An 18,287-nucleotide genomic window follows, 5' to 3' on the forward strand; every position below is an offset into this window, starting at 1 on the left:
AAAGACCAGACTGGTAAGTAGTTTAAGTTAATAATACTCGTCTGTTATTATTAATTTGGATGAATAATATTTGCTGATTAGTTGTTTGATTGCTTGAATTGAATTGGTGCAGTCTAAGTCCTTGAATCGTGAGGCCACGCTCGCAGAGACCTTCAAGGATACACATACCTTGAAGGCGAACAAGGAGAGATTCGTTGACGAATGGTATACGGCCAATTATTTGAGTCTCGATTAATTTGAAATTAATTTGTTTTGCTTTAAAGTCAATTGCGCGTTATTCTAATCACAGCGTGTGGGACACTGGAACAATACACGCAAGCTTTGGAGGCCGCAACACAGCAATCTTAGTAGGCTACTGGGGATGACAGAGCCGGCTCAGAGACCTCAACAGTTCATCCAGAACTCGGTCAGAGGCTAGAGCAGGTAGAGAGATTGCGGGAGGAGATGGAGGTGTATGCTGCTCAGATGCGAGCTGGAGGTAGTGCCGCTGGAGGTAGCAGCACTGGAGGCAGTGACGCTAGTGAGGCCGGTGGCCATGCTGCTGGTAAGAAACCGATTTCAACACCCACTCTACTGCCCCAATAGTGGGAGGGGGACGACAACGTCTACCGGTAGTCTGTAGGGTGCAGGGATGTCATTTATTTTTTTCAATTCTAATTTTCTTTTTTTTAGTTTTGTGACATTTTTGTGGATTCATTCATGCTGTTTTTTTAAATAAATAATTTATTTATTAATTTCAAAATTTGATATATTATTCTGGTTAACCAGAGTGTTATAACAAAATAAGTTGTTCATTTCTATTAGGTGTGGCTTCATTGAGAAAAAATTAAATTATAAAAAAAGACCGTCAGATTTATCAACAAAAATTTTTGACAATAAATTGATGTCAAAAACCATTAAAAGGTGCCAAAGTTACCGTCGGATTAATCCAACGGTAATAACATTCTCAAATTAGACGGCTACATGGAGTACACCAACGATAAGTCTGATACTAAGTTACCGTTGGACGAAATAATCTGCCGATAAATGGTTTTCAGCACCATTTATACCGTCAGATATTATCCGATGATAACATTATTACCCACGGATTTAACAACCATATCCGATAGTAAATCCGACGGTAATCGGTGATTTTCTTATAGTGTTTTGAATTGTGTAGAGTTTTAACCATGATAATATGACATAGAAAGTTTCTTAATTTTGACACAAAAATTTCTTAGCCGTGATACTGGTTCTTATTAAGAGGGTGAGACAAGAAGAATTATGAGAAAGTGAAATAAGAAGGAGAAAATAAGAAGAAGAAGAAGAAGATCAGAAGATGATGATGATAAAAAGGAGGAGTATGAAATTTTTGAATTGTATAGAATTTATTAAAAAAATAAAACTGAAATTGTTTAACCGTAATACATGAGATTTTTTAATTTTGACACGAAAATTTATTAACTGTGATACGAGTTCTTTAAAGTTTCTTGTGTCATACATAAAAAAATCATGTTATTTACAACTAAAAAGGATATACTTTTATTATCGTTAAACTAATTATGCGATATTGAACTAATTAAGAAAAAGATGATGATGATATTGAAGGAGAAGAAAAAAAAAAGAAATCAAACGAGAGAAGAAGGAAGATGACTAATGAAAGAGAAAATGATGATGATGATAATGGTGAAAGAAGACATACGAAGGCATTGAAGAAGCACGAGTACGTAAATTTGACTTAGTTAAAAAAAATTAATTCTTTAACATTTCTTTTATCAATAAAGATTAAAATTAAATATTATAATTTTCATTTTTTGACCAAAATAAAAATAAGAAACTACAAGGACTAAAATAAAATATTAAAAAATTTTAGGACCACAATTTTTCTAACCTTTAATCAATGACTTACATTGAATGGCTTCAAAGTACAATTCATGTTGCATGTTTAAAATAGGGACCGATATTTTTAACGATGAAAAATGAAAAGTTGGTTAGTATTCATATAAAGAAAAAAAATATTGATTACCTATTATTTCTAAAAAAAAATCAACCTTTATATACTCAAATTGTTTTTATATTTATAATCAATTTTTTATATATAGTATAATTAAAGTAGGTTTACATTTATAATAAAATACAAGAACACAATTATATTGTGGTTACATTTTTTATTCATAAAAAATTTTAATTATTTTTGTTGTGAAAATGTTTAATAATTATGGTACACGAATAATTTAATTATTTTATGATGATTGATTACTATGTTAAAAAGAGAACATATATATATATATATGATACGTACGTGGTTATAGGTTTTCATGTTTATAATATTTTTATTGAAAATAATAGATAATCTAATAACTTTTAACGTATAACAATACATAATATAACTAAGGAAAGTATAGGGAGCCAATGGTTTAAGCGTACAATGCGTACAATGGAGATTTATGAAGTATTAGAGATATAATCATTAGTGTTACATTGTCCTATCAGGTTACACTTTTGAGATGAGTGGTTTCATGATATGATATTAGAGTTCTAGATCCGAAAGGTCAGGGGTTTGATCATTGGTGAACCCCAAAATCAGTTTAAGTTTTTGGGATGAGTAGTTTTATGACAAGAGATGTTTATTTATCCTAGTATTCGGATAGTTATTCTGGATTAGTATGAGTGATCCGGATGATTATTCTGGATAGTATAAGTGATGTTCATTCTATTCATGAATCAAAGATTTAATCCATTGTACACTTAGGCCATTGACTCCCTAACACTACTCAAATTAAAATTGTTAACTCTTATGTCTATCATACAAAAGCTTTCAAATATCAATTTCAGGTGAAGTCGACCTGAGTTTCAACCATAATAAAACTTCCTTCTTCCACTTTGGACCACGGCTTAAATGCTCCTATAAATAATTGCAGTAGTGTTCTAAATTCACATGCATATATCATGTCAATAACTACAAGGCTAAACCATATCTAGTTATCTACCATTATATTCTTTCCCATTTTCACTCAGCATCAACACTAACTATGTCTATGGAGGATGAGGAAGCCATTGAGGGTGAGCATTTGCTAAGCCAAGAGTGCAAGAACATGATTATCTCCCTGCCAAGAGAGAGAGGATGGAGAACACGTTATCTCTATTTTTTCCAAGATTTTTGGTGCCAATCAGCAGAAATCCAATCCATAACCAAATTCCAGAACCATTTTCAAGCAAAGGACACTGATATCATTATTGCTACCATTCCGAAATCAGGGACAACGTGGTTGAAAGCCCTAGCCTTCGCCATCGCCAACCGCGGCCGATTCGCCCCCTCGGAGAAGAATCATCCTTTGCTCACTTCCAATTCTCATGCCCTTGTGCCATTCCTTGAGTACACAGTTTATGGTGGTAGATTTGACCACGTTCCTGACTTATCCAACATGGTTGAGCCAAGACTATTTGGTACTTAATTTATTTTTGTTCATGGTTGCTATATATATTATATGCTTAGTTATTATGTCAAATAATGCTACCCTAAACTTAGGCTTGTGTGAAGTGTGACCACTGTTTATCTGTAGGTTGTGGTTGCAATGTGTTAATGTTGTGATTGTGGCCTTTGCAACGGGTATTATAGCTGTTGGTATATGATTCTTGTCTTTCTATATTTACGATTATTTGAATTTGAGTATGTGGGCATTGCAATCCAGTTTCAATGTGATTATTTTATGTTCACATTATGTGTGTCAGTATATCATACTCAATTATAATTTAATATAATTGTAATCGAATGGACTAATAATATTAGGTAGTGTTTGGTAAAGGTATTGGGATTTCGAGCATTGTGTTTGGTAGTTAGAGACTAAAACTAAAATCTCAATTTTCTCCTCTAAAATTTCAGTTTCTTTAGAATTATAGGAGATTGAAATTTTTGAAAATGAGGATTAAAATTTAAATAATTTCTAACAAAAATACCACTCATCCAACTTTCGTTTCCGTCTTTAAAGCTCTACTCTCTCTTGTTATTGTGCCTTCGTCGTCCTGTCCCTGCACTGTTTGAAGAAGAAAAGGGAGAAAGAAAAAGAGAGAATGAGAAAATGAATATTCAAGTAATTTTGTTTGTTTCAGTGTCTGTCTATTAATTTTTGTTTTTCGATCTCTATCTTTTAATTTTAGTCTCTCTTTCACATGCTGCTTAAGACTGTTTTTGAGGTAGAGACTGAGACTAAAAGACATAGACGACTGAAAGATTGAAATTGAAATTGAGACTGAATTAAATATCTATATTATATTTGATGTAAAATGTATTGGACTGAATTATGACTTAGTATTATATTTAATTTAAAATAAATATGGAGATTGGGAAATAGATTTAAAATTTGAAATTTAAAATTAAGATATTTTTAAGAAGAAATATTATTAAAATTTTCGTCTTCATCTATAAAATTTTAGTTCCTTATGTCTCAATTTTCTAAAGATATTAAAGAGATTAAAATTTTGAAAACAAAAATTTTAATTTTAATCTTTGATTATCACACACAATACTAAATTTCAATTCTCTTAACCAAACGCTACCTCAGTACCTAAGAAAATTAGTCTGGCTCAAAGTAAAAATATATAGAAAATATAACAAAGAGTAGAAGTGATAAATCTATCATGACACATGTGGTGGATTTCATGATATAAAGGTATTTAAATAAAAGAGTATTATAGGTCTAATATGTATTTTTTTTATATTGTTATTTTGTATCCAAATTTTCACTATAATATAAAAGTGATAAGATACTAATGCTACTATTTTTCTTTACACTTTTTTATAGTATAAAAGATATTTTTGTTTTTTATAAACTAATTTTTTTAACATTATAAATAAAAGACATATAATGGATGTGCATAAAAGTGGTAGATATAACAGTTCTGATAATGCGATCACAATAGTGATCTTAGAGTATAATTTAAAACACCCATTTTTGTTAAGCATGTATTTTGTTATATTTAATAGTCTTATTTGCATTTTGGAAACATAGGTACTCATATTCCATACCATTCATTGGCCAAGTCAATTAAGGACTCCAATTGCAAGATAATCTACATTTGCAGGAACCCTTTGGACACAGTTGTCTCAACTTGGATTTTCATCAACAAAATCAAGCCAGAATATTTGCCTACATTGACGTTAGAGGAAGCTTTTGAAATGTATTGTGAAGGAAAAATTGGGTATGGTCCTTCTTGGAACCATATGTTAGGTTATTGGAATGAGAGCACAGCTAGGCCAGAAAAGATACTCTTCTTGAAGTATGAAGATCTCAAAAAAGATACAATTTTTCATGCCAAAAATTTGGGGGAGTTTTTGGGGTGCCCTTTCACAATTGAGGAGGAGAATAATGGTTTGATTGAGAGTATAATCAAGCTGTGTAGCTTTGAAAATATGAGGGAATTGGAAGTGAATAAGTCTGGAACATTTGCAAGTAACTTTGAGAATAAGTACTTGTTTAGGAAGGCTCAAATTGGGGATTGGATTAACTATTTTTCCCCATCAATGGTTGAGAAATTATCCAAGATTCTACAAGAAAAGTTGAATGGATCTGGCCTCTCATTTGAAGTATTGCACTCTTAATTATATATATGTACAAGTTGGCTATATTATTGGTAACACAAGAACTATATGTTGAAATATTGTACTCTTAATTATATATTTACAAGTTGGCTATATTATTGGTAACACAAGAACTATATGTTTAAAGTATTGCACTCTTAGTTAATATGTACAAGTTGGCTATATTATTGGTAGCACAAGAACTATATGTTTATATAGTTTGCTTGCTCATCTATCCGGTATTAATTAATTTTTTACCTTAAAAATTAAGTATATTAAAAAACTAGTATATTAAGTATTTTAATACAATTTTATTATGAAACTAATTTTTTTAATTATTAATCAATAAAAAATAATAAATGAATAAAAGTATGAAATAAAAATATTGACTGATTATTGATTAAAAAAATATTTCAATCTTTTTTCTTTCTCATATATCAAATTTTTAAAACGATTAATTAACTGATACCGAAAGAACATAATGTGGTACAAATAATGCTGTCTGCGTTAGTTTTTGTACTTGACTGGATAATTAATTTATTCGTCTTATTTTTTAGTTACAAAATGAACATCCGGATTCACTAAGAATCGAACTCTTAATCTTTCGGATTTAGTGTTCTAATACCATGTCATGATATCATTCATCCCAAAAGTTTCAACTGATAGAAAACGTAACACTAATGATTATATCTCTAATACTCTATAAACCTCTATTGTACACATTAAAAAATTTAGAATCACATGTCTATTTTAGTCATTTTGCATAATATCTTAATTTTGTCTATATCTATCCAAACATAATATATTACATTAGTGTTTTGTCCATCGTATTCAAACACAATATACAAAAATTAATTTTTAGTGTCTCCTTTCTATTGTCTTTGTCTTAGTGTCATATACTGCCCTTCCATCCGGTGCATACCATCTCTCTCAAACAAAGTACATCAGTGATTTGTTACAACGCACTGGCATGCATGAATCCAAAGGTGTCCCTACTCCAATGGTTACAAATTTAAAACTGTCCAAGCATGGCACTGACTTATTTGATAGTTCTACTTTGTACAAGTCTATAGTGGGCTCCTTGCAATATGCAACTCTTACAAGACCTCCTATAGTGATCACTCATTGGAATTGTGTTGAATGAATACTCAGAGATATCTCCGGTACCATCGATCAGGGGCTTGTTTTTCAATCCAGCACTGATCTTCGATTATATTGTTTGCTTTTGTAGATTCTGAATGGGTTATGATCTTGATGATCGAAGGAGCACATCTAGTTATGGCGTTTATCTTGGAGGCAACATTGTCTCATGGTCCAGCCACAAGCAATCTTTTGTTAGTCGTTCGAGTACAGAAGCAGAATACCGTGCCTTGGCCGCTGCTGCTACTAAACTTGTGTGGATCCAGAACCTCCTTAGTGAGCTACAAGTCCGAATTCATGGTGTTCCAACTCTTTACGGTGACAATGTTAGCGCGGTTCTCTTTGTTGCCAATCCTATACTCCACAGTAGCACTAAGCATTTTGAGTTTGACCTTCATTTTGTTCGAAAACATGTCACTCAAAATCAGCTTCATGTTATTCACATATGGTCTGAAGAACAAGTTGCTAATATGTTTACCAAAGCGCTCTCCTTTGATCCCTTCTCTTGGTTCCGTGTCAAACTTAAAGTTACTCGTGTAAAGTTACTCGCAAGAGTAACGTTAAGTTTGAGGGGGCTAATATAGTAGTGTTACTCACATGACAGTTATGATAGTTGCAAAAATCAGATTCTGTTATACTATGTCAGTCTTAATTTCTTGGGTTCTTGGACAGCAAGACATTACTGATTCATAGCTATATATATCCCTTGTTTGCTACTATAATGTAACAACACTTCATTCAGATTACAATTCAATAATTCTCTGTTTTGGTCCTTTACTTTCTCTAGCTTTCTCTAGCTATTTCATTTTTGTATTTTTCTGCAAATCTATTACCATATAACAATTAAGGAAATACTTACATGATGACATTTTTATATTAAGATGACATTGTAAACCTTTAGATGATTAATCAAAAGAAAAGTTTAAGGGTGGCCAATACTTAATCATTAAAAAAAAAAGTGAGTGATCACTTATCATTAGATGTAATCTCACATCATTAAAAATTTTTACTATTAATAATTAATTAATAACTATAAAATACAAAAATTATTGACTCTTAATACTCCCCTTAATCAAATATATTTAGTCAAACCAAATCAACTAATCCACAATACTATCTTCATGTGAAGATGTCATCATAGGAATATCACCTAACAATTAAACCCATAGTTATAAAAATTGGCTCGACCTGCTTGGATTAAAAAATCGGTTACCCAGTCAAAATCAGGCCAAGTCACCAATCAGATCGAAGGTGCATCAGAAAACGAATGTAAAACCACTTTTAATGTTATGGATTTGATCAAAACCAGTGAACAGACCAATTTTGGAAACCGAACCGAGTCAATTTTTTTTTAGACCGCTAAAATGGCGTCGTTTTTTTTTTTATCAAGTGGATTGGAGAATTTCCAATTCTAGGTATCACAACACATACTCACACACTCACACTTTAAGATTTTATCAAATCTCATTCCAACCTCAGCTGAAGTTCGAATTTGGTGCAACTTGTTTAAGAGAGAATATGGTTGCCACTTGATCTAGGCCTCCGCTGCGCGCCGTTTTGAATTTCTGGAAGAGGATAAAACAAACCCCCGAAATCCGATATTACCCGAACCCAAAACCAGAGCCCGGCCCAGCCCAGGTCCCCAGCCAGAAACGGCGCCCCCTCCCCATCCCCAAGACCCCAACTCACTCTCCAATCTCCATCTCCCCGCTCGGCTCTCACCTCCCTACCTCACTCACCGGACACCGCCGAACATAACGGCAGCCAACGGAGGTCAGTCCCCGCGCCTCGCCGTCACCGTAGGCTCCTCTGCTGGTGCCTCCTCCGTGACTGTGCTCTGCTCGTTGAGTTTACTGGTGGAGTGAGAGGTTACTGCTGGTTATTGCGTAAACCCAAAACCCGCCACACTTCATCTCTATCTCTTCTCTGTTAGCGTTCGTCAGCTGCATCTCTCTGCCGCTGCTTCTTCTCTTGCCACCGCTCTGCTGTTCTTCGCTGCCAGGTGCAATGCTTTTTCTGTTCTCCGCTGCAATTCTTCTCTTTTTTTTGTTTCTTTTTATTTTTATTATTTTAAAATTTGATAGTTAGCTTTCTAACTTATGTGTCTAGTACCCTTACTTCCTGGTAAATTTTATTATTTAATTCCATTATAGCTTTTTAGTTATTATTGATGTCAAATGTGTTGCTGCTGCTTAAGTTTGAGTTTGCTGCTCAAATTTTGTTACTTTATCAGAATGATGTTAGGTGGATTTCATGTTGCTCAGTTTGGAAATGAAAGCTTAACTTAGATTGGTGCCGATGAGTTTTTGCAAATCAAGGAAAACGGCTCACATATGAATTGAATTCATTTCCATGTGCCGATGAGTTTTGAATGGATGGCAATTTCTTAGTATACTTCTCCGGCGAAGAAATGAAATACGGAAGAATTGCATAAACGAAATGAAAAGTAGTATTATCTTTTAATTTCCATTTATTGTGATTGATTATCGGTTTACTAATAGGATTTAATTTTATGTGAAGTGTTAAAACTTGTATATAGATATCAGAATATATATTGTTACCTCAGTATTAGTTTTCATACCCACTACATGAATGCTCATCTTTGTGAGTCAATTATTTTGATTGCATGAACTTTTTACATTGTCTGTCCATAAGATATCACATTATATATTGTCTGTGCATTAGAATCAACCTCATATTTTTTTAAAATGTCTATTAATGAATTGCTAATTGATTAAATTCTAACTTGGTGATATAGAAGCGTGGTTGTTTGGACCACAAGGAGTAGTGTGTTAAATCCTGGGCCAACATGGCTACCCAGACAATGTCTGAAACTGCCCAGAAAATCGTCACTCCTGAAACCCTCCGCTATGCGGCCAAACAATCTGAACGTTGCCTTGTTGTCCCTCTTCGTCTTCGCCGTGCCATTAAGAAATACCTTCGAGGTCTTTCTTTTCTCTATGCATACCTTCTTCCACTTTATTATATGTAACACAATAATTTATGAATTCATGTGTGTTATTGCAATTGTTCATGGCGGGCCTATGATTATAGAGCAGGAGGATCCACATATGAAGAGGAAAGTGTTGAGATTATCTCAATCTTTCAATACTATCAAGAATGTCAACCTGCAGCTGACCACCACTACATCAAAGGAGATAGTTGAAGACCCTTTAAAGTCTTTCGAACAATCAAAGCGTTGGAAGATCAAGAGTTCTTATGGCGACATCGGTCTGTCATACAGGGATGATGAGACGGTTGCATACGTCGCTTCTCGCATGCCTGCTGTTTATTCAGCTTGTTACAGAGTACTTAAGGAGGTAAGTGGATAAGTTTATCCAAAAACGAGAATTCTAGTCATATGTTTTATGTTAGTCCTTTCCTATACTATCATAATAGAGATAAAGAGTTGAAATATGATATAATGAGGAAAATGGGACGAAATTGTATGTCTGCTTGAAAAGATGAAACAAAAAACTCTAGGATTGTACTGAAAGGTATTTATTTTCCGGCTGGGCTTTATTAAGTTTCACACTCAATTAAAAATGATCCGCAGGACAAGAAATTATAAGGGTTACTGAGTAATACGGATACATGGGTGCTCTTAAGAGAAGCAATTACGCAACCAAGAACTACCTGAAATAAAAAAGGATGAAATGGATATGAAGTGATTTGCATAAAACAAGATTTATAGTTGTATATTTTTGGACTAAATTTAATCAAACTCAGACGCTGGATTATATTGAATGCAACAACAACAAAGCCTTGCCCCACTAGGTGGGGTCGGCTACATGGATTAAATGACGCCATTGAGCTCTATTATGTACCGTTTACATGTAGATCTCGTTTGACTACCTCATGGATGGTCTTTTTAGGTCTTCCTCTACCTTTCACCCTTTGTCCATCTACCATTTCATCCACCTTCCTGATTTGGTGTTCTGTCGGTCTTATTCTCACATGTCCAAACCACATGAGACACGATTCTACCATCTTTTCCACAATAGGTACTATTCCAACTCTCTCTCTTATATTTTCGTTCCTTATTCTATCCAATCGCATATGACCACTCATCCAATCTCAACATCTTCATCTCTGCCACACTTAACTTATGTTCGTGCTCCCCTTTGGCCGCGCACACTCTGTACCATAAAACATAGTCGGTCTGATAACAGTGCGATAGAATTTACCTTTTAAGTTTTAAAGACACTTTTTTGTCACATATAAAATCAGACGCATTCAGCCATTTTGATCAACCTGCTTGGATCCTATGATTTACATCCTGTTCAATCTCTTCATTATCTTGTAGGATGCATCCAAGATACTTAAAACTTTTAACTTTTCGTAGGATGTTTTCTCCAATTTTCACCTCCGTATTAGGGTTTTTCTTTCGGTGGCCGAACTTACATTCCATATATTTCATCTTGCTATGGCATGCACATACCATATACTTTTAGAGCTTCTCTTCAAATTCAACTTCTTATTTAGGTCTTCCTTTGACTCTCCCATAAGGATGATATCTTCGGCAAAAAACATGTACCATGACACAGGCTCTTAGATATGCTCTGTGAGTACTTATGTGGGATTGGAATCTATTAATCTCTAGTATCTGGGATTGGAAACTGTTAATCTCTCTCTTACACTTATGTGGGATTCGAGCATCCTTAAGGTCCAAATGTTTTACTTCTTTTATTTATGTTCACTATAATAACCTAATATAACTAACTTTTGAATAAAATGTTGCTGGATTTGAAATTAATCTCAAATTGCTTAATGTTTTTTTAGGTTCGTAGAAGGCTTCCTGGTTTCTCCCCAGCCAAGGTATTAGATTTTGGTGCTGGGACAGGTTCAGCTTTCTGGTAAAAGATTCTTGAACTTTACTTTGGTGAATGGTTAACTTTGATATCATAAGTTTTAGTTGTTTTGGACTAATTTATTATTCACTTTTGAATCTGATGCAGGGCACTGCAAGAAGTCTGGCCAAAATCTATGCAAAAAGTTAATCTAATAGAACCATCGCAGTCAATGCAGCGTGCAGGTCGAAGTCTTATACAAGGTAATTTTATGATCCGTTTTATCAAAATATGATAGGTTTCTTGAGGTTTTTAATTATTGTAAGGGATGATATAGAAATATAAGTTTTAGGAAAAGGCTAGAGGGGAAACAAACCAACATTTTGTGTAAATTTGCGGCAAGAGAAGATGGTGCGCTAAAATGCATATAATGATTGTGTCGATGTCATTCTTGAGCAAATCAGAATAATATTAGCTATGCATAGGGTTTATTAATCAATAATAACTGTCACATGCTACTGCAAATATAACCATCAGAATGGGGGATGTCATCATATCTTTTATGGACTAGGGTGTTGCATTGTGCTAGGCTTGCCTAGAAAAGCATAAGTTTAAAAATAGAAAGATTATATATGCTTCCTATAAAGTTTGGAATCATTAAAAGAAAAGTACATGCTTTATTCAAGTTGTTGAGCAAAGTTACTGAAAATAGTGAAGGATTTGCAAACATTTTATAAAGACTTTAAATTTTTTCCGGTCTTTTCATATACCTATGATACACTATCAGTAATCAACAGGATTTGGGTTGGAATTTTTGGTGATCTCGGTCATGTATCCCAAAGGATCTATGGGATGTATCATCAATGCCATGTTTTGGAAGCTAAAACAAAATAGATCAAGCAGCACCGGCATAAAATTTGAACTACCTCAGATTAACAGAGTACCTACAGAACTTTCCAAAATTTGAATATGTAACCTTCTCTGTCTCAGGTGGATCAGAGATAAATAACATACTCATGATTGTCTGCATGAGACTGATATCTGGAATCAATTTTTGGTTCATGGATATAGCCCTATTTACTTAAATCTTTTGGATGTTTGTATGGTATACAGTTGGGATTGTTGATTTGATTCCTTCTCTTGCATTATTGACAAAAGCCAAAGGTGATTAAATCACATAAATCAGTTTTTTTGTTAGAGGTGTTTGGTGACCTGACAGTTTGAAGAGAAGCAAACTTGGATTTGAAGATGGTCGCCACAAACTTAACACTCTAAGATTATTGATTGGCTGCATATGATAGAAAGAACTGTCAGAGGCTATACTTAATTATTACCTATCATATCATTCCAATTTAAGCAATTGGATAGAGTAGTAATAGTCTTGCTAAGAATGAGTGTTTTCTCATGTTGAGATGAAAGTATGTTGCCAGGAGAAAAACAGCGAGCCGTTGGTTTACCTGTTATAAGAGAAAATAGTGTCAGGCCTTGAAGGCACAAGGAGATTTTAAAGTGCGAGATATATCTGATTGATTTCACTCAGTGTGGTTACTCATTTCTACATTAAAATACTTCTCTTTCAAGTGACGATGCTTACAACGATCTGATAACCAACTGTATCCTAAGACTTTTTCCCTTATAAAATGTTGTGGAGTTTACATGAATTATGAAGTGGATTTTCTTGTGGGATTGAATATATTGAATTCTTTCATGTCTGATATTTCTTAGGAAATTCCAGAGAAAATTATTTGATAGTTGATAAAGTGTGGTTTTTGTTCTGCTATAGGTCTCAAGAATTTGCCACTTATTCATAGTTATGATAGCATTCAAGCACTTTCCAAAAGTATTGGGAAATCAGAGAGAGGGCATGACCTTGTGATTGCTGTAAGTTTATTCCTTTGGATTATTTACCTATATTAGCATCAAGTTATTTGGTCTTTAGTTTATGCAAACTATATCTGATTCTGAAATCAGTATGAAATTTTTGTTCTTAAGTAATAATATCAAATATTGATTATTGTTTTGACATGTATGCTAAAGTAATAATAACAATGTTCATATACAAAAGAATTGCATGAGTTCTATATAAAATAAATCTCTAGCAGCATCATCTTCAACAAAATGAGTAATTAATTTAAAAATTAGATAAACAATCTATACTTCATGAATATTCAAAAAATGCTATGTGCACACAAAAATCAGCCACTATGTATTTGTATATAAATACGTACATTGTTTTACTCATTTTCTAGGTGTATTTTGTATTTTAACATATTTTATACGGGTGGATGATTTTTTATGTGCACTTAGCATGGTTGTTCTTTTACTGCTGGTACAATATATTTAGAATTAGAGAAAACCAATGCTTAACTATATATAAAATTTTATTTCTGCATATTGTTTTTCATATATCAAAATCTATTTTTCAGGTCTGATAGATTTGCAGATCTATTTCTTTTTCACTACTCATTTGTCCTATTACATTGAAATATATATATATATAATCACAATTTTTTTCATTGTTTAATAGTTGATATAGAGTTTTAATAAGTTGCACATCTAGTTTAATTACTCCAATTTTTAAATTTTGGTTGAAACAAATTAAGTATTTAAGCTGGTTATTTCTGTTTGTTGGGTTTTCATTGTTTTGTTATAGAACTCTTTGTGGCTTCTCTGTCATGCTGCAAGGTGCATAATTTTGTTTGGCATTTCTCATAAGCATTAGCTGTGAAAACTGTAAATTATCTTTCTCATTTCTTAAATGAATGCTTATTTCTTTCAATCTGTTTCATGATTGAAGTCCTATGTGCTTGGAGAGATCCCATCACTACAAGATCGAATTACCATAGTTCGCCAGCTTTGGGATCTAACACAGGATGTTCTGGTATGATTCTAAGCATATAGTTTCTTGTACTATGAGAGATACGATTTCTGGAACTTATTTAGAATGTTACCATAGGAGCTTTAGGAGCAAAGGAAAATGTTTATAAATCATAGAAAATAATTTCTATTGGAAGAAGTTAATGAAAGCAGTTGTAAATTTCATAAAGTTATATTTTCGTTTATTCTTTTCCTTTGAATATTACTTTATAAAGTAACGATTTTATGTGATTTCGAACTTGATAAATTTATCTTTCTGTTTGATTTATTTCTATTTATTTTGCAGGTTTTGGTTGAACCTGGAACACCTCATGGATCCAATATTATTGCTCAAATGAGATCTCACATATTATGGATGGAAGAAAGAGTATATTTACTGTATTTATATTGTTCTGTTAGGAAAATCTTGAACAATGATAAACAAACTCTGAATGGTCTTTTGCTGAATTTGTAGAGACACCGTAAATCGAGTCTTAAAAATGAAGAAGCTTGTAAAGATTTGATGACTCAGAAAGCTGGGGCTTTTGTGGTTGCTCCTGTAAGTATTTTAGGGCTTTATTGATTTTTTTTTATAATTTATTCTTTCAAGATTTCGTAAAAACGTTAAAAATAGATAATACAATAAAATTGTGTTTCCTATTGTTTCTTATTTTCTATATTTCCTTTACAAAATCAACAACAAATGGAATTGAAACCAAACCAGCCCATTTTCACTCTGCATTTTTCCTATTATGCAGTCTAATTTTGTGTGTTCCATTCTATCTTTTTCATTTAGTAAATTCCCTTTGTGCAGTGTCCTCATGATGGGACTTGTCCGCTGGTAAAATCTGGAAAATATTGTCATTTTGTTCAGCGGATGGAAAGGACGTCCTCACAGCGTGCTTACAAGGTTTCTACTAAATCCATAGTTTGCTTAATGCATTGGGGAGATTCATGTGGTCCTCAATTTCTGTTTTTCTCTTCTGTTGATATCAAAGTGATTAACATTTCTTTCTTGTCTATAATCTATATTGTATCACTTTGCAGCGTTCAAAGGGTGAGCCTTTACGCGGCTTTGAAGATGAAAAATTTTCCTTTGTTGCTTTCAGACGAGGACAAAGACCAAGGCAAGTGTTTGTCTTCCATGTTTGAACCTAAGTATTAGCTACAGTAAGAGAGTAATTTTAATAATTGTCAATGTTGACTATTTTTCATAATATCTAACCTAATATGGACATGTCATCACTTAATGAATTGAACTATGCTTACAATTATATGCAATGTTAACTTGATTAAATTCTTAAAGGTGTAAATCTGTTGACAGCTTTATAACTAAATTCTAAGTAGAAATGGTGAGAGCTCTTTTCATGACTTCAAAACAAGCCTATGGTCATGTTCTGTGGCATATATGCTTTCATGATATGAACTTCTGAAAACTTTTCACTGTTGCATTGGACTAGGGAACCTTGGCCCCTCGATGATATAAAACTCGAGACTCTCAAGGAGCAGCATGATAAAAGAAATCCAGAGGACCTTGAGATTGATTATGGTACTTGTTTACGCTTGTGCGTATTTGTTTCCTGTTGAAATACTTTTTGAACAAAATATATGGTCTGAACTCTGAAATTTTTTCCCCTCATTGTTTTAGAGGATTGGTTGAAAATGCAAGAAGCTGATGATACCCCTCATGAAGTAGTGAATGCGATAACTTGTGATTCTGATGCTGCGGAAACTGACAAGGATGATGGTGATGAAGACGAAGAGTACAAGGAAGCAGAGGAAGAAACAGATAGTGCTGATCTTGGAGGCGGTTGGGGCAGAATTATATTTATGCCTGTGAGGAGGGGAAGACAAGTGACAATGAATGTGTGTAGATCCACCAACAGGAATGCCTCAGAGGGTTCTTATGATCGCATTGTTGTTACAAAGAGCAAGAATCCTACATTACATCATCAGGCCAAAAGATCTATTTGGGGTGACCTATGGCCATTTTGAAGCAAGCATTATGTGTGCTGTGTTCAATTCTCTTTGGTTCATTTCTTGGAGTTTTGGCCTTTCAATTGGAATATAGATTAAATTATAGCATTTTACAAAGCAAAAGATTCAAATCAACCTTCTTCCTTGTAATAAACCAGTTAATGCATGTTAACAATTTTGATACTTGTAAAAGAGAAATGCTGGCTGTATTCATGGGTCAATATGTTAGGCTCATACATTATCTACTATTGGGTTAAGTTCACATAACTCTCCTTTAGCATGAGTGATATATTTCTTAATTGTTATATATATTGTTCAAAGCTATGATTTTTTTTTTCAATAGTTACCAAATATAATGACTTTATTCAAGGTGTAGTTGTTGAGTTGATTATAAAACGAAAGTTAATGAATCAACTACTTAGTCAGTTGTTTATGAATAATAAAGCTGATTTGGCAGCAATTCAATGAGCTATTTGTGATGTAGAAATACACTTACTTAATTTATCTCACCATTTAAATTATATTTAGTACAATTTGGTTCCCCTTTTTCGGGGTTTTTTTTTTTTTTTTTTATCAGTCAAATTGTCTAACCGGAAAAGAAAAAATGCTTTTAATATAAGCAATGGAAAAGTTTATGGGTGCTATTGTGCTAGCGTAGAGTAGCAGTAGGGTTTCGTGAGAGTTCAAACTATGTGAATTTAATGAAAATGCAAGATAAACAATTATTTTGAACTTTGAAGCAATATACCAAGCCAAAAATTGTTGTTTTGATTATATTCTTTAAAACAAATAATTGAATCCTTAAAATGCAACTCTTATGCATTAGAGCTCCACGCAATAGGGCATATTGGATGCGTATTAAATGGCCTCCACAAGAGGCAAAGGAAATAGAAAATGAACCTTCAATAATGAGTCAACGCCAAGATAATTAAGTAAGGTTGCGTTTGTTTATGAGAACAGGACCAGACAAGATACTGAAAACAAGTCACAAAAGATAGAGACACAATTTTGTGTTCTTATATTCTGTTTAATGATAAATTAAAATATTTTATGAAAATTTAATTTATTTTTATTTTTTTTATCCAACCAATTTGAGAAGAAAAATATAATAATAAAAAATATAATTATAAAAAATTAACAAGAATAATGAAAAAGAAAATAAAAAATAAGTTGCGTTCTTGTATTTTTTTGTCAAGACGAACACAAAATATACTAATTCAATGTCTCTAGATATAATGTCTCTGACCATGTCTTATGTGTCAAAATTTGATTTTGGATTATCGTCTTGTATGTGTGCTTGTAAAAATTTCTATTATTTGGAAAATATATTGAACAAGCAGATGAGGTGGTTGTGAAATGCTAAAACGATCAATCAAGGTGAGATAAATTTTGTTTTCAACACCGTGTGTTAATTTTTAAAATGTATGGATAATTTGAAGCAGATTGGTTCTTATGGGTAAACTATTTTATTCACTCATACTATGTTCAACATTGACATAAACCAGGTGAGCACTTCATTATTCAAACGTTCTCCAAAATTTTTAAATTGTTGTAACCAACAAAATTATAAGTTTTATCATTAGTTATTAGTGTGTGAGTGTGTACCAGTTTTGCCTTTGGATTTGTGATGATACAATAATTAGTTGTTTATGAAGAATAGTAACATGCTGTTATTGATTTAGCAAAGCTAAGATGGCAGTGCAATTTAAGTGTTTATTATGTTTATGTTTCGTTAAGAATTAGGTCGCACTAGCTACCGAATTATAATTTGTAAATCAAATCACATCAAAATCAATGTGGTTAGAGTCTAACTCAGGTCATCGTCTTTCAAAGAAGGGTATATCATAATTGATTTGATTTTAAGGGGTTTTTATTTAATGAAAGCAAAGAAAATTCTATTTAAGCAAGATAATAGTAATTAAAGTAACGAAAATATTTGGTGATTAAAAAAAAATTAGCCAAACCTA

General features: G+C 32.8%; 2 protein-coding genes across 4 annotated transcripts; both read left to right on the forward strand.

Annotated features, from left to right (window-relative positions):
- Positions 1-3,017: 3,017 nt before the first annotated feature.
- LOC130946062 (cytosolic sulfotransferase 15-like) lies at positions 3,018-5,578 on the forward strand. Its single transcript, XM_057874743.1, has 2 exons — positions 3,018-3,426; positions 4,989-5,578. The coding sequence occupies exons 1-2, from the start codon at positions 3,018-3,020 to the stop codon at positions 5,576-5,578; spliced, it is 999 nt and encodes a 332-aa protein (XP_057730726.1).
- A 2,573-nt stretch (positions 5,579-8,151) lies between these two features.
- On the forward strand, positions 8,152-16,616 carry LOC130943280 (uncharacterized). 3 transcript variants are annotated; one of them, XM_057871073.1, is made up of 14 exons: positions 8,152-8,699; positions 8,931-9,143; positions 9,456-9,642; positions 9,757-10,017; positions 11,480-11,553; positions 11,656-11,750; positions 13,271-13,368; positions 14,285-14,368; positions 14,651-14,731; positions 14,819-14,902; positions 15,158-15,253; positions 15,391-15,470; positions 15,804-15,892; positions 15,992-16,616. In XM_057871073.1, the coding sequence occupies exons 3-14, from the start codon at positions 9,568-9,570 to the stop codon at positions 16,336-16,338; spliced, it is 1,464 nt and encodes a 487-aa protein (XP_057727056.1). In that variant the 5' UTR covers positions 8,152-8,699; positions 8,931-9,143; positions 9,456-9,567; the 3' UTR covers positions 16,339-16,616. The 3 variants fall into 3 exon arrangements, with proteins under 3 accessions (XP_057727056.1, XP_057727055.1, XP_057727054.1); XM_057871072.1 differs by having other exon boundaries at positions 8,153-8,699; positions 9,752-10,017; XM_057871071.1 differs by lacking the exon at positions 8,931-9,143 and having other exon boundaries at positions 8,154-8,699; positions 9,752-10,017.
- The last annotated feature ends 1,671 nt before the right edge of the window (positions 16,617-18,287 follow it).

Source organism: Arachis stenosperma, chromosome 8, assembly GCF_014773155.1.
Source record: "Arachis stenosperma cultivar V10309 chromosome 8, arast.V10309.gnm1.PFL2, whole genome shotgun sequence".
Taxonomy (NCBI): Eukaryota; Viridiplantae; Streptophyta; class Magnoliopsida; order Fabales; family Fabaceae; genus Arachis; species Arachis stenosperma.